At 46.2% G+C, this 25,228-nt stretch overlaps 4 protein-coding genes across 4 annotated transcripts; 3 read left to right on the top strand and 1 right to left on the bottom strand.

The window, feature by feature from the left end:
• Positions 1-2,386: 2,386 nt before the first annotated feature.
• Positions 2,387-3,054, top strand: LOC119289527. Its single transcript, XM_037568831.1, has one exon. The coding sequence runs from the start codon at positions 2,399-2,401 to the stop codon at positions 2,963-2,965; it is 567 nt and encodes a 188-aa protein (XP_037424728.1). The 5' UTR covers positions 2,387-2,398; the 3' UTR covers positions 2,966-3,054.
• A 2,221-nt stretch (positions 3,055-5,275) lies between these two features.
• On the bottom strand, positions 5,276-11,146 carry LOC119287621 (WD repeat-containing protein 3-like). Its single transcript, XM_037567200.1, has 12 exons — positions 10,832-11,146; positions 10,514-10,729; positions 9,351-10,442; positions 8,669-8,791; positions 7,825-8,006; positions 7,511-7,742; positions 7,189-7,398; positions 6,983-7,111; positions 6,414-6,482; positions 5,903-6,025; positions 5,759-5,809; positions 5,276-5,631 (listed from the first exon to the last, which is right to left on the bottom strand). Exons 1-12 carry the CDS (start codon positions 11,075-11,077, stop codon positions 5,482-5,484), a joined length of 2,823 nt encoding a protein of 940 aa, XP_037423097.1. The 5' UTR covers positions 11,078-11,146; the 3' UTR covers positions 5,276-5,481.
• A 2,276-nt stretch (positions 11,147-13,422) lies between these two features.
• Positions 13,423-15,201, top strand: LOC119287622 (L-ornithine N5-acetyltransferase NATA1-like). Its single transcript, XM_037567201.1, has 2 exons — positions 13,423-14,204; positions 14,926-15,201. Exon 1 carries the CDS (start codon positions 13,478-13,480, stop codon positions 14,165-14,167), a length of 690 nt encoding a protein of 229 aa, XP_037423098.1. The 5' UTR covers positions 13,423-13,477; the 3' UTR covers positions 14,168-14,204; positions 14,926-15,201.
• Positions 15,202-23,999: 8,798 nt separating this feature from the next.
• LOC119289528 lies at positions 24,000-24,519 on the top strand. Its single transcript, XM_037568832.1, has one exon. The coding sequence runs from the start codon at positions 24,055-24,057 to the stop codon at positions 24,334-24,336; it is 282 nt and encodes a 93-aa protein (XP_037424729.1). The 5' UTR covers positions 24,000-24,054; the 3' UTR covers positions 24,337-24,519.
• The last annotated feature ends 709 nt before the right edge of the window (positions 24,520-25,228 follow it).

Here is a 25,228-nt window from a genome sequence, read left to right on the forward strand (position 1 = left end):
CTATTTGAGATAATCATGTCATGTTTGTTTTATTTTGCATTGTCCAACAACTATTGTAGTCAAATTTCAAACTAAAAATGTGTGGTCGAAAGTTTACTTTTAGTATTATGCAAATAAAGTTATATATATATATATATATATATATATATATATATATATATATATATATATATATATATATATATATATATATATGTATCACGCAAACACATACGTATAAATATGGTCTTAGGACTTAAAGGGCCCATGTCGTCGAGTTCGCCTAGGGCCTCCCGAAACACAGGGCCGGCCCTGGCTATAGGTTAGGTAAGTGCTCCAAGGCCCATGATGGTATTGTTTGGAAGCCATTGCTGGTGTGAACGAGTATCACCCCTGGTGCCGCAAGGCGCCTTGTTGGTGTTGCAAATTTTTAATTGTTCCATGGAGCCGTGCCCGTTGTCGTGCCAACTTCTTCCGATGCGGTCGTCCTTGCTCCCGTCGCGGTCGTCGGCTCGAGGATGGCCGCCGCCTGCACCCCTTCCGCCAGTCAGCCAAAGTCGCAAGAAAGGGCCCGGCAAGGAAGAAGGCAGTTGCGGCGCGAGGTCGGGCTCATCCTCGACCCCTCAGGTGGGCCATGTTGTTGAAGATGGTGATCGTGGCGCTATGGCCGGTGGTGGTGGCAACAATCTTTGCAACAATCATATTTGCTTGATTTGACCATGGCCGCTTGTGGCTTGATATTGCGCATTCATAGGGACAAACTTGCTATCTCTTGATATTGCGTGTGTTTTTGAATATAAACTATTAAGGCATGCCTATTTTATATGAATTCCGTGCATCCATATGAATTCTAGTTCATGTCAATATTTAACCGCACAAATATTTACCATAAAACATTTTTTATGGACGGCCTATATAACGATTTTGTAAAATGGGAATATAGCGCATCTGCTAAAGTTGTTCGTACTATAACTTGCCTTCCGGTGGGCCGGTGCTAGCTCCTCCCGCTCCACCTGCCTGCCGGGCGCTCTGCTTTCCGTCGTGTGTTTGCGACGCGTGGTAGCAACTAGGAACAGAGCAAGAGCAGAGGAGTGTCTTCTGTTACATACACCTGAACTGCGTAGGAGCAGCTCTCGTGACACTTTACACCAAATATAAACTTTAACCTTGCTTCTACATACTGCTCTCTTTCAGTGAGTGTTATTGTTACCAACACAACAAGCACCAGTTTGATCATTATCCTGCATGCTCCACTCCACGCATCCCAAACATGCAGCAGTAGATTTATCTAACTTGCACATGTATGTTACATCTTCGGTTTGTAGGCAATATCCTCGTCTTATCCTACAAATATTTGATTTTATTTTGAAAGGTATTGAGAAAAATCTTATGCCTGTCTTTTAGGAAGGTGATTGGACATATATAGTGTGATTTTCATAGTCTTAATTATATAATATTTGTGTGATTTAATTGAATCGGCACCTGCCACGGAAAATCAAAGTGGAGGGATGGTAGTGGAAGGTGCTGCGAAAATAAGCCAGCAATGTGAAAACAAACCGTCCACACCGCCCTACCAACTACCCTTTTAGCAGCAGAGATTACTTCAAAAACTTTGCGTTTTGATTGGTTGAACCGGTCATCCTCGGGGTTTGTATGTCCCCACCATCCATCTTATATCAGAACCTATGACTCTGGATTTATGATCGACGGATGGCAGTCATTAATGTAAAATCTGATACTCAGACCGGTCGTAATGGAAGTATCATACTTAGTACTCCCTCTGTCCGGAAATACTTGTCGGACAAATGGATAAATATAGATGTATCTAAAACTAAAATACATCTAGATACATCCATTCTTACGACAAATATTTTTAAACATCATGCATATTAACTAGGCAATTTTGATAAGATGTTATAGAATTAAATAAAGAAAATGAAAGTTGAGTATCGTATCATGATACCGTATCATAATAAATGATATACTACTACGTGTCATGCATGGTAATAAATAAAATACACATGATACTAATATATGATAGTACAATGCATTAGGGAGGTAGTATCAATACACTTTACATGATACTACTAGTATATGGTACTCTCCATTATAACCAGCCTAAATCTGATTGATTTGGTATTAATGGAGTAACTAATTTCTCTCAGTAAATACGGAATTTTATCTTCCGTTGTACTCCATCCGTTTCTAAATATAAGTCTTTTTAAATATTTCAATATGGACTACATATGAATGTATATACACTAATTTAGATTGTAGATTCACTCATTTTGCTTTGTATATAGATCACTCATTTTACTTCGTATACGGTCCATTCCAGCTATTACTTAATTGGTCCTATTGGTTGCCTGCATAAATACACGCCGTCACGGTGAGGTGAGTAGGATACGACAATAGTCATATGGCGATGCATCCTCAGGTTGCTTTACTCCTCACCCTCGTCCTCCTCCTGGCGGCCGGAGATGGCGGCCTCGTCGTCGGCACTCTGCCCGCGATCATCACAAGGACATGCGTCGATGTCGGCCGCGGTGGGCAAGTGGGTTACGACTCCTGCGTGGAAGCGCTCTCGGCCGACTCGGCGGCCGCGTCCGCCAAGGACGCACGTGAGCTCGCCGTCGTGGCCACCAACCTTACCGTGGCCAACGTCACATCGACGGTGCTCGTCCTCGACGACCTTGTCAAGAACCTCGGGGAGTGCCTCCGCTACTACAGGGACATGAACAAGACCCTGGAGGGCGTGGTCGGTGACCTACGTGCTGGGCGCCTCAAAGCGGCGTCTCAGAAACTCTTGGATGCCACCGAGGCGCCCAGCTCCTGCGACATGCTCCTGTTCGAGGGGAGCGCGGAGAAGAACCCGATGAGCAAGGAGAACAACGACGCCGAGTGGCATATGCGATTGCTAGCTTGCCGGCGCCGAATTCTCGGCACTGACGTCAAGTTTAATTCTTGGTCTCATGCAACTTATTGATCTAGCTACGCAGCTAGCTGGTGGTTGATGTGATTGCCATTTACTCGGTCCATCGCATAAAATGAAATTGCCATTTGATGACCAGCGTGTGTGATGTCAATTCCATATACAGAACGGCTCTAATGTGACAGATAACATCTCATACGGGAATTGTTGTCGATCCACATTTTGTCTCCAGACAAGACAGGCTGCATGAGTGGGGACCTCCTGTTCGGCCCTCTCTGCGCCAGTTCAGGGCTGCTGGCACCCACGCACGACGCCGACAGTATATTTTCATTTACGGAACCACAACTATTGCAAAATTGTTTTAACTGCAAATTCTACATCATCATTTTCACATCATATAATACAATATGTTAAATGAAGGTTAATCTTGACAAGGCTCGGCAGGCAACTTATAATTATTGTCGACAAGTACTACTTTTTTATGCAACTTTATCTATGATCTGCCATCGCTTCGCTCACTATTGCCTATATAAAATAAGTTGTGAGGATAGTAACTATAAAATTAAATGCACCATTTCATTCTCCATTGCTCCAACTATCCACCCCTCTCCTCCACCACCCCCACTCCATTGCACAACTGCATCTGCAGCCATAAATTTTCTGTGGTAAAATTCAAAACATATACTTCCTCCGTCACGGTTTAGAAGGCACAGTTAAAGTTGCATGCATTTTCACAATAGACAAAATTTAGGGCGCATTGCATTTATTTCTAGTAGCTAATTAGTACTATTTCTATATGCATGCGTAGTGTGAATGCTATTTTTTAGCCCATCTTTATATGCATGCGTAGTGTGAATTTTTAGCCCATCTCATAACCAATAGATAATCACCTAGGTCCCAGAGAATTTTCAACCGCGCCTTCTAAACCGTGACGAGGTAGTAATATATTTTTCATAATCCATACACATGTCCACGATCTTACTGTAGACATGTTCAGAATGGACTCTGTGTATGCCGTCCATGCTTGCTGTCCTGTCCCCAAAATAAGTGTTGGGTCTCACAACACAACATAATGTAGAACTCAGATGGTCAAACCAGAATACTTCATTTCTGAACTCGTGCAGTGCTGGCAACTACATAGCTCAACAATCGCCATAGTAGCATATGGCGTGAGGCACTTGCAGATTTGAACAGTGGCAGGCTGAAAGCTATACACATAACAAAATAAACATGAGGAACTTCTTAAACAAATAACAAGAGTGTGCAAAGGACTGAAGGTGCAATGTTCAAACACATCGTTCCAAGTCAGCCACAACCAAGGTCAGTTAATTCATTTTGTGGCAAACCGAAGTCCATTAAGTAGTTACCGTGTGAGCAAAACTTCATGCTACATGGATTCAGCTCCAAAGAAGAGTACTATTATACTCTATATGAGGACGCGATCCCGCAAGATTTCAAAGGATGAAGTCACGTGAATGGATCGCCTATATAATATATGAAGCATTAACCGGTAACATGTCAATTTAGTATACCTCGAAGAAATACACATCCAGTATGGGCTCATGTATCCGGATGCTATAGATCCTAAACTTTTACAGTATATGTTGACTATTAGGCATGAACAGACATTACAAACTCAAAGTTCTATAACCGCAAGACAACTAGCTCCAAATCATATTACATGGTCTTCTCTAGAGAAAAACAAAATGCTAAACCAAACTTCCCTAGAACAGCAAGAGGTGCATGAGGTCAGCCCAATAGTTGATCCATCATCATTTGCACCATTATAAGAATATACTTGATGAAAACTGAATAATCCTATCATGTTTGATGCTAAGGATTTTATCAAACATAAGTCAGGTCTTTACCATGTTTCGACCCATTAATGCCATAAGAGCACTATCATCCATAACTGTTTTTACCATGTTTGCCAACCTCGCGTGAACAAAAGTTGCCATGAAAAAGATTCGGGTTGCCATGCTTAAACTCCAAATGTTCAGGATTTATCATTTCCAAAAAAGTTTACTCAATATGGAATTATGGTTTGCATTTGAGATCACAGCAGTGGCATCTGGCGTCGCCCTATGGATTGCAACTGCAACAACACCTGATCAGAAAATGACAGCTCAATTCTTTTGTAGTACGATTTTCTATTAAAAAATTGGAGGTTTTCAAAAGTAGAAGACTTTATTTACAGTCCAAACTCCAAAAGTTTGAATTCCCCAAAAGTTTTATACTCTAAACGTTCTACTTTTCAAAAAAGGTCTCGAATTTCCAGAAGTTTGATATTTCAAATGCTCTGAAAACCTTGAATTTGTTTTGAAACTTTTAAGCTAGGGGTGCTGCAATTTCTGAAAGCATAAAAAAAAGGTTTGACCAAGCATTGACTTCCTAAAAGAGAGGTACACGTACACCTTCTTTCCCTAGCAGGCAACCGCCAAGTAACAATGGCCCACACACAAACTTCTCAAAATTCTGCTGTGCTCATGACAGTATGAAATGAACACAATAATACAGTGTGGCGTGTACATCTACAACAGTTGAGTAAAAACAGACAAATAAATCCTTGCTCAGCTCTGTACAGACGCCTTGGGTTTCTTCTTTTTCCTTTTCTCGCCGCCGTCCGACCTATCTGACCGCTTCGACTGCTCCTGCCTGATCTCCAGGAGCTTCGCCTTGGCGTCCCGGAATGGCGCATCTGATCTCATCGTCAACAGTTCCTGAAAGATTTATGTGCATGAAACAAATCGCCGAAAAGTCAAGGCCTGGTTGCACTGAAAATTTCAGGATAAAAATACCTCAACTTGCACTAAAATGTTAAAATACAAAGGTGGCATCTTATCTTACCTTTATATGATCCATCGCGGCGAGATTGAAACCTATGGTATCCTTGCAGTCCTGGAGGATGTTTAAAATCAAATAAGGGCATGACCTCAGATTGCTGCAAAGCGGCTATCTATTTTCTAGAGGAGGTGATTGCAGGTTATTTACCTTTACTCTACCGTAAAGAATATCCTTCAGTGCTGTCAGTATCGATCTTGCAGCCGGTGTGGTAGTTAGCTGGTTGTGGTGTGTTTGAAGCAGCACAAGGCAAACCCGACAAACAAGCTCAACCTGCATGGTCACGACAAAAGAGATCAGGATTTGTGCATATCAAGTTATCGAGAGAAATCTGCAGCAGGTCACACAAATTCAAGCAGCAAATCAACAACGAATGCCATGTCTAAGTTTAACTAGCCCAAAACTTGGCAAGCGCGCACTAAACAAAATCAAACTACTTCATGTGTGTCCTGGATAGTGGAGGATACTATCATAGAAAGTGCAACTCCAAGAGGACAGCATGAATATGAATTATGAAATATCATATGTAGCCACAATCAAGAGAAATTGAAAAAAATATTTGATACAGAAATGTGAGGATCAGAAATTAAGAACACGGACAGGAATTTTGCAAGTTAATACAGCACTAGGATTAAATATCGAAGTATCAATATCACTGTACCTTCAATGGGATTAGAGACCACTCCTTCAAGTAAGCCATGAGCTTTAGTGCATCTGAGAATGGCAACGACTGCTCAAGGGAAAAAAAGGAAAATACAAACATGTTATCAGATGACGAATGATTATATGCAGAGAAATACCATTCGCTTGGTTGCTAAGTTGATGGTTCGTCATAAATAATAACTTGAAATCAGTTGAATAGCTCTCATGTAGACACATCATGAGATATCAATTCCTAACTGAAGAAGCACATCATGAAAAATCAGAGCTCCAACTGAAAGACACTCAACTGAACTACGATATGATGCACAAAGGGCAATGACTTGTCTGTATTGTTGACATATTCAACTTTAGTTTCGACAAGATGACGAACACACAGGCGAGGATCGGAAGGGGACACATTTCTTACATAAAGGTCACGCACATGATTGTTGCACTATATAAGTATATAATATATGTCTACTTCACAATGAACTACTGATGAGGACTCAAAAGGCTGTAACCCGCAATAAATTCGGGTAAGATCAATTTAAAATATAGTAATCCATGACAAATTAACAAGAATCTTACCAGAAGGGCTTGTTCCAAGTCATTTGGGCGGACACTTGACACTGCATTCAGAACATATTCTGAAGGTGAATGCCCTTGCATTATAACATTAGGCTTAGATTTAGTTCCCTCCCCATCATTTTTTAACTCCTGACAATCGCAAAATACACAGCTGACGTTAATGTCCATTTGGTAACTTAATGTTTGTTAATGCACTCGAGTACTACCTTCTGCTCATTAAGACGTTTTTCTTCTTCCTCAGCAGTGTCAAGTGCATCAATAATTGCATCAGCAGCAGTTACTGTCTCTTTTGTTTTCTTACCAGGAACACCCACAGAACCCTCGTCAGGAGCATCATCTTTCTGCCCATATCTATCTTCAACCGCATTGTCTAAATCAGCCTCAAAAGTTTCCTCCAATCTTTTCTCCCTCTCTTCCTGCAAATTTTGGTGCGTGTGGGTTCAAGAATTAGAAGGCAAATCTCGGGCTTGATAGAATACCTCAATATATTCAACATGGAAACTTCATTCAAGGCAATTCATAGAATACCTCAATGAAAAGCTGTTCTTCGGTACGATCCCAACGCCGAATAGAGCGATCATGAGAGCCTGTTACGATAAAATCACCACGACTGCTAATCGCAAGGCACCAGACTTCAGCATGGTGTCCTTCAAGCGTTAACAAAAGCTCAAATTTATCAGCGTCCCAGTACTTCACAGTACGATCTTTCCCCACACTGAACATGTAATGAGTTTTAGGAACAAACTTAACATCCATCACACTGCAAGAGGGAACACAAAAAAACCTGTAAGGATTCTGCCACTATTCAGAGCATGAGATAAAACCAAAAGGCAAGAAAGGACCTGTCTGTGTGGGCAAAGATGGACTTATGGCAGTCACCAAAATCCATACCCCAAATCTTCAGATTTTTGTCTGCAGAACCAGTAACTATTAGAGCACCATCGGATGATATGTCCATGCAGAGAACTGGAAGCTTGTGCCCGTAAAGTGAAAGACAAAACTTTAGTGTGTCCAGAAAGAAGACCTGCATAAAATGTGAAATATTAGGGGAAGCAATAATTGAAGCCAGGCTTGTTTCTAGATTGCTTTTCGATTGCTACAATTTTGCAGGGCGCCAATTGGCATCTCAGAGAAATCGTCAAATCACTCAACAATTCTCCAAATCCAAAGCAAAATTTAGATGTTCAGGTACAACGGTTGAAATGAACACCTAGCTAGTGGCATTTATCCCTTATCTTTCTTTTAGCTGATACAGAGGTTGTGCTCTAAATAGTAAATACATGAATAGCAAAGTTAGCACGAGAAAGTATATTTCAATAATATTTCTTCTCACTTATATTTCCTTTCTTTACATTGTCAGGAGAAATGATTGGCAGTGACACAAATATAAAAAAAAAGGATGGCGGATGGCGGATCACCTCATAGAAGCACAGAAAATTATGTGCTCAAATGTATTAACACGCTGAAAAGCACAAATCAACAGATATTCACTTATGTGTACATCGACTTGATACTATTCTCCTCAACTATGAAACGTGGTCGAAATACATCAATTCTAAGCAGTAAATGATGAACCTTTTTTTAAGCAAGTAAATGCTGAACTTTGTGTGTGTGTGTGTGTGTGGAAGGGGGTTGGGGGGGATGCGAAGCTCAAGACCATGATCATAATGAGTATAAGAATACAACCTTCACTGTGCAATCCAAAAGAGCAACAGCAATATGCTTCCCAGTTGGACCAATGGACACTGCAAGGACATCGTCATTCATTTTCAAGGTTCTCACATTTGTTACACTCAGATACTTTGCGTCCTGAAACAAAAGAATAACATTATGAATATCTGCAGATAAATTTAAATCCTAGTTTCCAATGCAAGAATTTCACAGCACACATTTCAATCCACAAGCTTTTTAGCAGAGCTGTGGGGTATCGTTGGTAACACAAAAATATGTTGAGAATTGCTATACAAATAATGGATACACACATTACCATTGAAATTGATACAAATAAGAACAAAAAGTGAGGGATAAAAGAATTTCTTTTGGCATGGAACTTATCTTCTACGGTTTTACAAAGTCATTACTTAAGACAAGGAAGCCTCCAACTTATTTAGTTCATGGATAGAGCTATAGAAGCCAATAACATATATCAACATGAAAAACAGATGGGACAAGCAATCACATGGTTTCACATTTTTAGAAGCTAAATTAGGAAATTAGTAATGACATGTCTTCATGTGGACGACTCATTTCATAAAACTGGTGGTAAAAGAGAAATAAAAATAAGAGAAAATCATGAAATATCAAAAATGTTATTCAGTGCACAATTACTACAATAGACTCCATGATAAGAAATAGACTGAAGACTCACCGAATCAGATTTCTGCACTAACTGGTATTCCCAGAACTTGACATCGTGATCAGCACTTCCGGTGACAAAACCCCGTGCATTAACAGTTCCATCCTCATCTGGAATGAGTACAATCGATCGTATGGAACCAGCGTGAGCTTCTATTACATCAATCGAGTTCCCACTGTTAATATCAATAATCTCCAAGGTACCAGTCTTTGTGCCGATAAGGCCATACCGATTCCCAGGAACAAATGCACTGCACAACCCATATCCAGAGTCAACAGTCCTAAGACAGTCACCTGTACTAGGATTCCAGATTTTAACAGCATTGTGACTAGTTGACATTAGGAGGTTGTCCTCTGAGTTAAGTGCAAGACTCCTGATGTCAGAACGATGCCCATGTATCTCAACTGAGTACATCTTAGACACTTTCTCAATATCCACCGAGTACGTCTCAAGCACGTTATTGTTCAGAGACAAAGACAGGGTCGCAAGGCAGCCTTTTGGTGGATTGCTTGGAGAAAATGCAACAGAGCAAATTTTCTTGCTGGTCCGCAAAACTTGGAGGAGCTTAAATACATCGGTAACCACAACAGTGGGATTCTGAGAGTCTTGAGCTGGCAAAGGATCTATGACACTACCATTCCCTTCCGCCGCCGCAGCTTTCGCTGAAGCCTTCTCCTTCTTCCTGTGCAGCCGCCTCTTGGCCTTCCGTGTGGCCTCTGTTTCATCAAGAATCCTATAGATATCAGCAGTTTTCCCCGCCACCTGGCATGCCACAAGACTGCCATCCTTATTGAACCTAATGGTCTGAATTCTTTCTTTGCTCTGCCTCGGAATTTCGCCAAACAGCTTGAGTGCATCCCATTTGTTCCAATCTTCGCCCTCTTCAGCTGATTGCCTGATTCTAAACACCCGGAGCTCTGGATCGGCCGAGCCAGACACCAAAAACTTCTCGCTAGGATCAACATCCATGGACCATATCTCGCTGTGGTGGCCACCTACAATTTGAAGGCAGTGCTGTGTGTCGAGGTCCCAGACCCGGATGAACTTGTCCTTGGAGCAGGTCACCAGCTTCTTCCCCGAATCCAGGAACACTAAATCCGTTACCTGCAGCAAGCAATCCACAAATTAGCATTGTTGGCTACGCCAGCAAATGGAGATAGAGAGCATATCCAAACCTGATCACGGTGGCCACGGAGCCGGAAGAGGCCGGCCTGTGCAACGACGTCCCAGAGGATGACATCGCAGTCCTTGCTGCCGGAGGCGAGGACAGCGCCGGAGGGAGCGAAGCGTATGGCAGAAGCAGCAGAGCGGTGGCCGTGGAGCGTCGCCTCGCAGGCGCCGGTCTCGGCGTCCCACAGCCTGATGCTCCCGTCGGCATGGCCACTCGCAACCTGAACAAGCCAACAGAGAGGAAAAATCAATCCAGCTCGTTCAGAAACGCGGGGAGCAGGAAAAGGGGACGAATTTCAGGCGAGGCGAGAGGGGGGGAATACCGAGGAAGCGGAGGCGGAGGCGGCGGCGGGGGAGGAGGCGACACAGGAGACGGCGAGGGAGGCGGAGGAGGAGGATGGGGTGAAGGTGGCGGAGGGGAGGCCGCGCTTGAGGTCCCAGGCGGCGAAGCGGTCGAGGGCGGCGGCGAGGAGGCGGCGGCCGGAGGGGTCGTAGACGACGTTGGACTCCGGGGAGGCGACCACGCCGAAGGAGAGCGCCGGCTCGTAGCGGAGGTAGGCCTTCACCATGGCGCCCGGCCGCCGGCGGCGTGGGAGGGGAGAGTGGTTGTGGGGGTTAGGGTTTAGTTGGGGCGGGCAGGAGGGCGCCCGGCCCGGGGGTTTTAAGGGATCTCGCAGTTTTAAATCTCGTTTATTTTTTTCAAAAAAAATGAGTTGAAATTTCATTCGTTTTTAGGGGAGATTTTCATTTATATGATGCTCACAAGTTTGTCCTGTGTACATTCAAATAATAATAATAATAACTTCATTTATAATGAATAAATGAAACTTCAGCAGAATAAACTTTGTTGCATATAAAGGACAACAGCAATATCAAATATGTTTATTTCATATACTACTCATCCCTTCATCATCCTCTCTAGCAAACATGCGGCTAGGGTTTCTCCCTCCCGGCGACGGCGCCACCGATCTGCCTTGTCTCATGTGGTTTTAAGACGACGAAGGTGCAGTGGATCCTAGCCATTGTCGACGGGAGGGCTCCATTTTTTATGTTTCTTTGCGTTTTTGTTAGGGTTTGTGTCCTATTCAGAAGGCGACACAGCGACGGCTCCCTGAATATGGAATAAGGTTCTCCCCTCCTAGCCCTGTTTCGGTGGTGTGCCTAGCATCATCGAAAAGCGCGTGGAGGTGAGTCTTCGTCGGATCTGTCTTTGGTGGATCTGCTCGGATCTGGTATTTCTCATCTACGCTCATGTGTCTTCATATTGGATCCTTCCGATCTACGCTTCTATTCATCGGCGGTGGTTGTTGTTCTATGGGGCCTTAGCACTACGACTTTCCGACTATCTACTTCAACAAGTTTTGCCAACTCCGGAGAGGAAGGGGCAATGATAGTGACGCGCTTTCGGCTCGCTTCAGGGCTTGTATTCGTCCTAGGTGGTCTACGGATCTGAATGTAATTTTTTTATTTTCGATGTCCGTTGTATTACCATGATTAAAGATGAATTGATTAAAAATTCTCGTCAAAAAATAACAAAGTGAAGATAAAAATTGTATAAAACAATAATAATGCATTTATACAAGGAAAAGGTGAAAAAATGGTCGTTTATTCGATGAGAAGTTTCCCTATCCAGGAGCGGGAACAAACCGTAAAGTTTCTCTACCGACAATAATCTAATGCAAAGATATTTCAAAACTCTGCTAAAGGTATGATCTGTTCAAAAATGATAGGTACATAAGTTGTCAATTGCATCACATCCATTGGCAGGATAATCATCTGTCTAAGAACACTGACATCAACCGGAAGGATTTGCAACCCCACAAAGAAAAAGGATTCGCATGCCAAAGATCCTTGATTCGAGTTCTTTCAAACCATGTTTAATGTCGACTGTCATTTTATATGGTCCTATGAAGCTATATCCACCTTTGATATTAGTGTACTTACCTTTTTGATGGCTAAGAATACCATCATTCCTAAATGCTAAACAGTCGCTCAAGACAAATAGAACAAATATCAAAAATATTTTATGAATTTTCATACATAATTATTTGAAATATAGTTGTCCATTGGATCTTATTCGTGGGCCAAAAATTTCTTTTTCCGAGAATCTACGAGGATAGCAACAACAATAGTCTCATTACCAAGAATAATAAAATTAAACAAATGATATAATTTATACAAAAACTGTCAGAAATACAAGTCGTCACCCCTCTGCTCGAGAATTGGGCATTGTCCATTATGTTCAAACCATCTTGATGATTTGTGAACTATTATTTGATATGGAGATAACATCATCTTCGATCCAAACACATTTCATTTCCTTTGTGCTAAGAAACCTTCGCCCCTGATTGCTAAGCAAACGCTCTAGACGTAGATCAATTTATGTAACATTTGATGTCTTTTCTTTATTTCCTTTCAGAGCGGTGCGAGGTGTTTTTTCTTTCTTTTCGAGAGCAATGTGTGGTGCTTTCACACGAAGACGCGCGGCTGTTTTGACGCGAACACGCCGCTCGAGCGCTCTCTTTTCACGCTAGGAATCTTTCCAAGAGGTCGGTCCTTAGGCGTGACTTCCTCTGGAATCGGCGCCTTGGGAACCCAATCCTGAGGAATTTTGAGAAGGCAATCCTGTGATCCAAATGCATTCCGTAGAAAACAATCCAGAGGTTTACAATCCTATGAAAATCCTGTGAAAATCCTTCAATCCAAAGAAGGCCTGGTGCTAAAAATGCAAAGGGGTGTGCAAAGATCACAGAGGCTTAGTAGACTAGCAGATAATGTTGAGCACCATAATTTGTTTTTAAGCATATCATCATATGTAAAAAGTTCAATCAATTTAAAGAGAAACCACTCTACATTTCCATCTCCACCGGTCATCTCATCACAGAGCAGAGCAGAGCAGAGGAGCAACCCTAGCTGCAGCGCAGCGTATCCCACCCACCCACCCCCCGACCCCTATCGCCCGCACCAAGATGGCGGCGGCGCCGACGACCTTCTCCGGCGAGGTGTGGGCGGAGCTGCGCCTGGCGGACGCGCGCGACGTGCCGCACATCCACAGCCTCATCCACCAGATGGCGGAGTTCGAGCTCCTCACCGACCTCTTCGCCGCCACCCACGAGCTGCTGGCCTCCACGCTCTTCCCCACGCCCCGGCCGGCCCCCTTCGCCTCCTTCACCGCCCTCATCCTCGACCTGTCCCCGTCCCCCGCGCCGGCCTCGGGCGACACCGTCGGCTCCCGCCGCCTGGACCTCTCCGCGTCCCCCCCGGTCGCCGACCCGGAGGCCGGCGCCTTCCCGTCCCCGCGCGGCGGCGGGCGCGTGACGGCCGGGTTCGTCATCTGCTTCCCCAACTACTCCACCTTCCTGGCCAGGCCGGGGCTGTACGTGGAGGACATCTTCGTGCGCGCGCCGTGGCGCCGCCGCGGGCTGGGCCGCATGATGCTGTCCGCCGTCGCCGGCCGGGCCGCCGAGATCGGGATGGGCCGCGTGGAGTGGTGCGTGCTCGACTGGAACCAGAACGCCATCGACTTCTACGAGGGGATGGGCGCCGAGGTGTTCAAGCAGTGGCGCATCTGCCGCCTCACCGGCCCCGCCCTCGACCAGTACAAGGGCGCCGGCGCCGGCGGCCAGGAGGAGCAGGACGCCGCCGGGAAGGCCGAGTAGGCCAGTAGGAGAGGACAGATCTACGCTCCCGAGACTGGTAATAATAAAGGCGGTGGATTTTGCCTCCACTCGGTGATGTATTCTTCCTTGCTACTGATAGTGATTTAGTGCACTGATATGTTCTTCATGGAGATGCATTATGGACCTGTTCTTGCCTTACTTGGAATATGTATTGAACTGAATCTGAATCTGGAATTATTCCCTGTTAGAGTACTATCATATTTGCATTGACAGTGTGACTGCAACGTCAAGCAACACACCCCTAGTCCAAATTCTGAAGGGGTTCATCAGAGAATTACATTGATCGAAACTCTCGCACCCCTGAAAACGTCTAATAAAACTGAAAAATCAGAGACCCCCTTGTGAGAAGTGACGCCGTGTTGGCCTGTTGGATCTTAACTTTCATTTGATGAGCCATTATAGAAGGTCAAACATCGGTCTTGCAAAGTAGAGATTTTACTGAAACAAGGTCCCCAAGGCTTGGCTTGTGATCTGCACCTAATGATTACTCCCTCCGTCTCAAGATGAGTACAGCTTTATACAGTTAGTACAAAGTTAAGACACTTATTTTGCGACGGAGGAAGTACTTTTCATGATAACTGGAAGTCACAATGTTTCTGCCATAATGAACAGGTTGCGTGTCGATGTTGCGTAAGTGTACAAGGCTACAAGCTGAAATTAACGCCGATGTTGCATAATAAGTGCATACTACAAGGAAAACTGATTCTTGTTTCTCATGTAGTTTCATTTCTATGTAGATTGTTTCTGAATCTGCATTGATGATGCTCTTACGGGAGGCAGCAGTGGAGAATTTTCTGCAATGGATGAAAGCCTCAGGTCGTTTTCTCGGAGAAGAAAATGTGAAGGATGCAAGCGTGATTGAGGGTAAAGATTATGAATTGAAATATCAGCCGTTGGTGTCATCCGATGAAGGAATCAGGTTCCATGCATGTGTTGTATACTTACTAAGATAAGATGTGGCTAAAGAGTTGATGATCAGGTTCATTGCATGTCTAATAAATTATTTTTGTTTATAATCATCCTATCAATGGAAATCCCGGTAAAAGAAAGAACAACAACGAAGGATCTTCATCGACTAACTGGCGACGATATTGGGCCGGGATCAAGAGCTAAATTATTGAACTCTGAAGACGTGAACAAAGTCATCATCGGAGCCTCAACCTACCGGCAGCATCTCATCAACAGAAACCTATCTAGCAACGATCGACGATGGTCTTGATGGGCCCGATGTTGGGCTCGCCGAACAGGGCGACGCCCTGGCGGGTCCTGAGCGTCGCGTACTCGCCGGCCGCGCGGGCCTTGTGCGTCGTGTACTCGCCGGCTGCGCGGGCCTGGCTCTTGAGGCTGGCCCAGTAGCGCTTCGCCGCCGCCGACGCCGCGCCCTTGATCCCCTCCGTCGTCGTCCATGGCCCCGCTCCGGCCGGCGCCGGCGCCGGAGCCGCCTCCTCCTTGCGCGCCAGCGCCTTGAGCATGGCCTCCTCCTCCGCGGCCATGGGCGCCGCCGCCTTGAGCATGGCCTCCGCCGCCCCCTTGGTGTCCATGGCACTCGAACGTCGCGGCCGGGCTTGGTCGTCAAGAAAATGCTATGGAACCCACCGGTGTATCGAGAAGAGGAGAGGTTTGGATATTGCCGCTGTCGCTGATGCTGCTATGGGGTGTGGGCGGCGAGCTGGAGTTATATAGGACAGGAGCATAGCATGCGCTTGTTTCTTGAGGAGAAAGCAAAGCTCGCGGCTTGGAGCAGGGTGCAAGGATAGAAACAGAGACACAGAAGTAGCTCCCGTTCCGTCTGCACCCGGGAAAGGAAATCATCGTGATCCGAACTCCGAAGTGGCCGTTAGTTATATCCAATCCAATCCAAGAAGGTTGGTTAACGGGGCGCTCTCTTTCTCTTCCTCTTGTTCGGTTCGGTTTCTGTTTCTGTTTCCTTCTTTCTTTGCCCCTAGTCCAAGACGGCCAGCGCCCCCTCCCCTCCCCTGCATATAAGCAGGCACGATCCCGCAGCCCCATGGCCTCCAAAGCAACGCAAGCACAAGCAGCGACATCGTCTTCTCATCTTCACGTAGATACAGACAAGTTTTTCGGGGCCTGATGGAGGACAAGGGGGCGGCTGCGCCGGCGGTGCTGGAGAAGGAGGCGCAGGCGGCGGCGGCGGCGGCGACGTCGTGCTTCAAGAGGACGGTGGGCGAGGACGCGTCGCTGTTGGAGCTGGCCAAGGACCAGTACCGGCAGTTCGCGGAGGCGCAGGGGAGGGACCACTGGGAGTGCATCAAGAACAAGTTCAGCTCCATGTTCGCCGACCCCATCTTCGGCGGCTTCAAGCCCGACTCCACCGCCAACACGCCGCCGCCGCCGTCCGTCGAGTCGCAGTAGATTGCCGTCGTCCGTCTAGATGACCTATATACCGTTGCTACTTTATTATGAGGATCACGGGCATTGTTTTTAGTTGTGGGGAACTTCTATCCTCAACTCGAGGAGCTGTATATTGTGGATTTTGAGTTTATTAAATTCTTCAAGTGATTATCTCGAAGAAGAGCACTTTTTTTTTCTTTCTCAATGTGATTTTTTGCTATATATCTTGTTTTCATGCTGGTTGTGATGCTCGATTTTAGGAATTTCGTGGTATTATGTTTTATTTTCTACTTCTTGGATATATTAGTGCTCCTTATATGGCTCGATTCAGAAAAAAATACTGGATTTTTTTAGTGGATCTGGATCCTTGTGAAATCCTAAGTTTTGCACTTTATTTTAAAAGAAACTTCTCATCCACCCAAATCTCTTTACAAATGAATTGCTTTTCATGTGGTTCTCTAATAATCCTAGTCTTAACCCATAGTGTTAAAAGAGGACGTATATGTTTTGCCAGACCTGGACAAATCGCTGAAAACGGTGCCTCGCTTGAGTTTCGTCCCAGGAACCAATAAGAATCCAACGAAAATGCATCACCTCACATGGTTTAACGATATATAATCACTTGTAGAGGGTGCCATTGTTTCCCAGACAAAATGGAAGTCCACAATTGTAAGGTCGTCCCCAACAATGCTGCTTCACCTACCACAAAACCAAATCCTAACTACTCGCATCATGATCCTCAAGGCAAGTAAAACAACTTCCAGGAGACGAAACGAACCCAGATGATCTCGACATTAATAAACGTTAGCATAGATTTAGATACACTCAGAGGGTGTTTGTTTCCAGGGACTTACTGGTTTAGGGACTTAAAAAAGTCATGTCCCATCTAAACCAAACAGGAGGGACTTATAGATAGGGCTGGACCAAAAGCTCGTAGCTCGCGAGCTTAATGAGCGCTCGATAGTTCGGCTCGTTAAGCTCGTAGCTCGCTTCTTAATGAACAGAGTCAATCATTGATTTTAGCTCGTTAAGCTTAACGAGTGAGCTAACGAGTTTCACGAGTAGCTCGTTAAGCTCGTTAGTAACAACACAACGCAAATTTTCATCTTACGTGACAAAATTTTTTTGTAGCACCTCAGCCCATCTATTTAATCTAATCGACATATGAGGCAACAAACTACTTCATTTCTTTTTGTCATCATATTTCATCTTGAAAACCATACCTCCACATTCATCATGTACATCATAACACATTATAGTCTGTTAACGAGCGCTCACGAGCTTAACGAGCTTCAAACGAGCCGAGCCGAGCAGAGTTTTCTGCTCGTTAATCTTAACGAGCTTAACGAGCCGAGCTTTAACGAGTACGAGCTTAACGAGCCAAGCTGCTCGTTAGTCCACCCCTACTTATAGGGACTTAAAGTGGGCATTTGGGACTTATGAAATAAGACTCTCAAGGAGGGACTTATAGTTGTAATTGTTGGCTGCATAAAAACCTCCTCACGCAACTCGTCATTGAGAAAAGCGTTCTGAACATCAAGTTGAGAGATAGACCACTGACGAACAGAAGCCACGGCAAGAAGAGTGCGGACAGTGGTCATGTGGGCCACAGGAGCGAATGTCTCATCATAATCTCACCCCTGCTCCTGCTGAAAACCACGGGCCACAAGACAAGCTTTGTAGCGCTCAAGAGAAGCATCGAAGCGAGTCTTAATCTTGTAGACCCACTTGCAGGTGATGGGACGGACACCGGAAGGAAGGGGAACTAGATCCCATGTGTCAGAGCGCTCAAGAGCAGCAAGCTCTTCAGCCATCGCAAGCTGCCATTCGGGCTGAGTCATGGCAGTCCGATAGGAAGTGGGCTCAGCAATAACAGAGAGACCGTACCGATCAGGGGAGTAGCGATCAGGCGGGGGGCGAGGCCGAGCACGGAGGTTGTGAACCGAGGGAGGCGTGAGAGGAGGTGCATCAGAGGTGGAAGGCTCGTCAGAGGAGACATCCTCAGTACGAGATCGGCGAGTATAGTGGAGAGGAAACGGTGAGAGAGGGCGACGGACTGGAGATGATGGTGGAGAAGTGGAGGAGGAGGATGGACAAGACGGGGTCGGTGGTGAATTTGAAGGAATGAGAGGTACCGAAGGAAGAGGTGACACATGAGGCACATAGCAGGATGCATCAGGAAGGAGAAGGAAAGAAATGTCGTCCACAGATAGACTCGAGGAAGAAGAACGTGGGTAGTAAGAACGAGACTCATCAAAAGTCACATCGCGTGAGATGCGCAAGCGACGACCCACTGGATCCCAGCATCGATATCCCTTGTGCTCATCATTGTAGTCAAGGAAAACACACTCAACCAACTGAGCAGTCAGTTTGGTGCGTTCTCGGGGGGCAAGAAGAACGTAGCACACGCATCCAAACATACGAAGAGCTGAGTAGTCAGGAGAGCGACCAGTGAGACACTCCATAGGAATGCCACCCTGCAGAGCAGAAGATGGCTGAATGTTGATGAGATAGGTGGATGTGGAAACAACCTCGGCCCAAAAGTGGGGTGGAAGGGAAGCAGCAATCATCAGCGCACGAGCCGTCTCAAGCAAATGACGATGCTTTCGTTCGGCAACGCCATTCTGAGCATGAGCACCAGGACAAGAGAACTGGGCAAGAGTACCCTGTTCCGCGAGAAAACCACGCAACAGCTGAGAGATATATTCTTCAGCGGAGTCAGCACGAAAAGTACGAATGGGCGTGGCAAACTGGGTGTGAACCATGGCAGCAAAACATTTGTATATAGGGAGAACCTCGCTACGAGATTTCATGAAGTAAAGCCAAGTGTAGCGAGAGAAATCATCAATAAACAAAACATAGTAGCGATGACCATCTTTCGAATCAAAGGGAGCAGGACCCCAGACATCAGAATGAACTAAGTCAAAAGGACGCTGAGATACAGATTCACTAGTAGGATAAGGTAACTGAGTCTGTTTGCCAACTCTGCAACCATTACAATGTAAGGAGACATCTCCAGATACAGACCCTAAGAGGCCCTGACGAACTAACGAAGACAAGCGAGAGCCACAGATGTGACCAAGGCGATGATGCCACTGCTGGAAGGACGCAGACGAAGAGGCAGCAAGAGCATGAGAGCTGGCAGAAGTGGTGGTAGCGGAAGGAACACAAAGCCAGTCAATCTCCCAAAGGCCCGCTGACTCACGGCACCGGGGGCCAGCACCAACCAAAGCCTTGATGCGACGATCCTGAATGGAGCAAGAATCGGTATCAAAAATGACACGACAACCAGAATCAGTAAGTTGGGCAGCGGAAAAAAGATTCATGGTAAGGCGAGGAACATGTGAAACACTCGGAACAGAAAAAGATGGAGTGGAAAGAATACCACGACTAGCAACAGGAAGAGAGGTGCCATCGGCAGTAAGAACATTAACAGGCGAATCAAGAGGTCAAAGAGAAGACAACGTGGAAGAATCATAAGACATATGAAAGAAGGCTCCAGAATCCAGAACCCACGAAGATGTACCTGACTATGTAGATGTCGGTGATGGTGAGGAAGGGGATGCAGTCACAGCAGCAGAAGAAGCAGTCGACGAGGAGCCTGAGGAAGCAAGAAGACGCTTGAGGCGAACAATGTCCGGGTCAATGAGTGACAGAGTCGAGGAAGACACAGGAGTCCCGCTGAAGGAGGAGCGTCTCTGGTCTCGCTTCTTCTGGCGACAATCAGACTCTGGGTGACCTGGCCGGGAGCCGTAACCACAGACAGTGTCACATCGCGACATGCCCTTCTCAGCATAAGGAGGACGGCTCACCCCTCCTGGAGGAGTAGGCAGGAGCGGCGGAGCAGTGAGGGAGCAGACGAGGCAGGAGCCCGAGCGGCCAGTACTGATGGAACCAGAAGCAACCCAGCAGAGCGAAGCCGGGTCTCCTCAGCACGAAGCTCGGCAAGTATCTTTGAGATAGGAACACGACCACGAGCAAGCAAGTGAGCACGGCGAGGCTCAAACTCAGACCGGAGGCGAGATAAGAACTCATGGACCCGCTGAAACTCCAGATCAGACTGAGTAGTCTGACAGCAACGACATGTTCCACAAACAACTGTCCGAAGAGAGTCAAGCTGGCACTAGATGGCAGAGCACTGTGAATAGAACTCATCAACAGAAGAATCACCTTGCTGAAGTGCGTGCTCCTGACGCACCACAGATAGGTAGAGAGCATCACCAGAGGGCTGATAGCGCTGACAGAGATAAGACCACATCGCTGCAACTGTGCCAAGTCCCGTGAACTCGGAAGCAAACTGAGGAGGACACTCGCAGTGAGAACAACAGCAGCTCGAGCATCATCATTGCACCACTGAGTGTAAGCAGACAGATCATCCCGGTACACAGAGAGCATCGGAATAAGCGGATACCTGCTGATCATAAGCATCAACCGCAGCATCATCCAGAGCCTTGGCAGCATCCCGGTCAGTGTGAGAAGCATCAACAGCAAGGACCGGCGGCACCAGTGGGATTGGGGCCACGGGCGCAACAGGGCATGGCGGACAGGGGACCTCGCCAGAAAGAACACCCCACAGAAGAAGATCACGCATATGAATGCGCATGAAGCCTGCAAACTCGGCATAGTTGGTGCCATTAAAGATCACCGAGCATCGAGGAACAACCACATAGCCTGAAGATGACATACTAAGATATCCCCCTTTTTATCTCTCTCTCCTTTTTTTTGGTCAATAAACAGAAGGGACCCGATCTAGATCGGGCCAAGGCGCACACGAGCACGAAACGCGAGCAGACGTGCCTCTCGATCCAGAAGCAGAGCAAGGCAAGAGGGCAGTGGCGACGTCCGGCCGGTCGATCCAGAAGTAGAGATCGAGCCGGAGGGAGGCAACAGGGCGCAAGCCAGGAGGCTGCGGGGCGCGGGCCGGCGCTGTTGGGGAACATAGTAATTTCAAAAAAATTCCTATGCACACGCAAGATCATGGTGATGCACAACAACGAGAGGGGAGAGTGTTGTCTACATACCCTCGTAGACCGGAAGGGAAAGCGTTATAACAACGTGGTTGATGTAGTCGTACGTCTTCATGGCCCGACCGATCAAGTACCGAAACTACGACACCTCCGAGTTTTTGCACACGTTCAGCTTGATGACGATCGCCGGACTCTGATCTAGCTGTGATTTTTTTTCTTTCTCAATGTGATTTTTGCTATATCTTGTTTTGATGCTGGTTTTGATGCTCGATTATAGGAATTTCGTGGTATTATGTTTCTTTTCTACTTCTTGAATATGTTAGTGCTCCTTATATGGCTCGATTCAGAGAAAATTACTGGATTTTTTCAGAGGATCTGGATCCTTGTGAAATCCTAAGTTTTGCACTTTATTTTGAAAGAAAATTCTCATCCACCCAAATCTCTTTACAAACGAATTGCTTTTCCTGCGGTTCTCTAATAATCCTAGTGTTAACCCATAGTGTTAAAAGAGGACGTATATGTTTTGCCAGACCTGAAAAATCGCTGAATACGGTGGTGCCTCGCTTGAGTTTCGTCCCAAGAAGCAATAAGAATCCAACGAAAATGCATCACCTCAGACTGTTTAACGATATATAATCATTTGTAGAGGGTGCCATTGTTTCCCAGACAAAATGGAGGTCTGCAATTGTAAGGTCGTCCCCAACAATGCTGCTTCACCTACCACAAAACCAAATCCTAACTACTCGCATCATGATCCTCGAGACAAGTAAAACAACTTCCAGGAGACGAAACGAACCAAGATGATCTCGACATTAATAAACGTTAGCATAGATTTAGGTACACTCAACTAAGGCCATTTCAAACCAAAAACCGATCCCCTAAAAAATAGAGGATCCGGCCAAGTAAACCTTAGTGGACTAAGTTTTGGTAAACATAAATTTGCAAGAATTCAACTGAAATTTGCATACATTTAAACATAAGTTCAACCTAGTCTTGACAATCGAACATTAAACATAAATTCAAACTTAAACTACACTAAACTTAAACTAAATTAGACTACTCATCATCATGGGCCATAGTGGAGGTTGAGGCAATCTTTACTCGACATGCCACCACCGGTAACATTCTTCACGAAGATGGCCGCTCTGCCTCTACGAGTTCGGGTGCTCCCGGCGGAGGTCCGGCATGTACCCTTGTCTGCGGCCTCTGTTGCAAGGTGCTCCCTCGCCTCCCGGTTCCCTCGAGCCGTCGCCGGATCCACCACACCTGGCGTCAACGGGACGAGGTGGGCAGGCGTCGTCCCAAAAGGGAAATTGAGCCTCACGGCGGAGTCGTGGAACTGGACTTGCCACCGGTCGTATTCGAGTGCCATCATGTGGAACGACTCGATCCACTTCCTCTTGTGGGTCTTCCGGTCGGTGATCTCCGCCATTCATGTTCCCCACGGGCACTGCTGGATGCCGATGTATGTCCTATGCGGCTCCCGCTATGGAGGGGGGGGGGAGTCGGCGAACCGAGTGGGGGCCGAAGCATCGACCGTGCAGTGACGGCTAGAGGATGCGCCTCTTGAAGGCGAACCACGGGCGTGGCAGTGCGGATCCGCGCTGCAGATTGACGGCGGGGACCTCCGGCCACCGCGTCTGGCCATTGGAAGGAGGGGGAGGCGGCGAACGACAAGGGAGGCGCCAGCGGCAGGGCAGAGGGGAGGAGGAGGGGAAGAGAGAGTGTGATATTTTTTACTCGGCCGGCAAGCGGTGAAGTAAATATAGGGAGAACCGCGGCGGCCGAGGATAATTTATCCTCCTATGAGGCCAATTGGGGATCGGTTAGGTCCTGGTTAGAGAAGTAAAACCAGAAGTTTACTACTCTACCAATTATTGGGTACTAGTTAGGTCCCGGTTAGAGGAGTGGAAGCAGAATTTTACTTCTTTATAATCGGCTATTGGGAACCGGTTAGAAATGACCTGAGGAGCATAGTATTAGACTAGATATTCTCGCAAAAAAAGAGATTAGTTTAGATACATGACTCAACTAAGGGAGATTTCGGCATCATCGCATCGATAAAACTTTATCAAGGCGACTACACACATAAGTGAACTGACTGAGAAAAAGAACTTTTACCCCCGAATCTATCTCTACTTCCTAGACTACACTTGGCACATTGGTAGCGAAGGGGATTAAAACAAGGAAGGAACAGAGAGAAGGAGTAGTTCCCGTTCCCGTTTGCACTTGGGAAATCATCATCTCATCGGAGAAGAGAAGAAAAGTGTCCGTTTTTACTTGTGATCCAGTCCAGTCCAAAGCTAAGAATCCGTGTTTACTTCTGCCATGGTGATGATCCGGACTCGTAGTTTCTCGTGTGGTCGACTTGTGTTCTTATCCAATTATTATTTCCACTCGGACCCTTCTTCCTCCTCAAGATAGGCCGACCTCCCCTGCATATAAGTAACCACGCCCCCTGGCCACCAAACCAACGCAACCGCAACCATCAATATCGTCTTCTTCTCTTCACGTAGACAAGTTTTCAATCTCAGTTTTTAGTTCTTCATGGAGAACAAGGGGGCGGCTGCGCCGGCGGCGCCAGAGAAGGAGGAGGCGCAGGCGGCGGCGGCGGCGGCGACGTCGTGCTTCAAGAGGACGGTGGGCGAGGACGCGTCGCTGTTGGAGCTGGCCAAGGACCAGTACCGGCAGTTCGCGGAGGCGCAGGGTCGGGACCACTGGGAGTGCCTCAAGAACAAGGTCAGCTCCATGTTCGCCGACCCCATCTTCGGCGGCCTCAAGCCCGACTCCACCGCCAACACGCCGCCGCCGTCCGTCGAGTCGCAGTAGATCGTCGTCGTTCGTTCGCCTGCCGCGGTTCGTCCTGCAGTATATCGTTGCAACTTTATTATGAGGATCATGGGCCTTGTTTTTAGCTGTGGGGAACTTGTATTTGTATCGTCGTATTAAACTCGAGGAACTATATATTGTGGATTTTGAGTTTAATTGAATTAGTCAAGTGATTATCTCGAAGAAGAGCTATATCTTGTCTACATGATTCTTTGTTTTGATGCTTGATCCATAGGAATTTTGTGGTATGATGTTTTTTCTACTTCTTGAAAATATGATCAGTGCTCCCTTCTTATAGGGCTCGATTCAGAGAAAATTACTGGATTCTTTTAGAGGATCTGGATCCTTGTGAAAATTCACTTTGTTTTAAAAGAAAATTCTCATCCACGCAGTTTTTCCTGTGGTTCTCCAGTGTTGAAAGAGGACGTATGTCACTCCAATGCTATGTGTTTCCCAGACCTGAGAAAAATCATGTTGAATACACGGTGCCTCGCACGAGTTTCGTACGTCCCAGGCAAAGCAGCAACAAGAATCCAACGAAAACGCAACACCTGAGACTGTTTAACGATATCACTTGTAGCGACAAAAAGGTAGGCCTGCAATTGGAAGGTCGTCCCCAACAATGCTGCTTCACCTAGCACAAAACCAAATCCTAACTACTCGCATCATGATGATCCTTCAGACAAGTTGAGCTCCAAAACACTACTTCCAGCAAACAAAACAAGATGATCTCGACGAACGGTAGCAAAGATTAGTTTAGGGAGCATGATTACATTAGATCATAATTTAAAAAACCGGACCGGACCAGCGATCCCAGTGGTTTTTAAGCAAATCAGACCGTTCAAGCAATCGAACCGGAAAAAACCGTTTGAACCGGGCGGTTCAAAAAAAA

The sequence above is a fragment of the Triticum dicoccoides genome, chromosome 4A (assembly GCF_002162155.2).
Source record: "Triticum dicoccoides isolate Atlit2015 ecotype Zavitan chromosome 4A, WEW_v2.0, whole genome shotgun sequence".
Lineage (NCBI taxonomy): Eukaryota > Viridiplantae > Streptophyta > Magnoliopsida > Poales > Poaceae > Triticum > Triticum dicoccoides.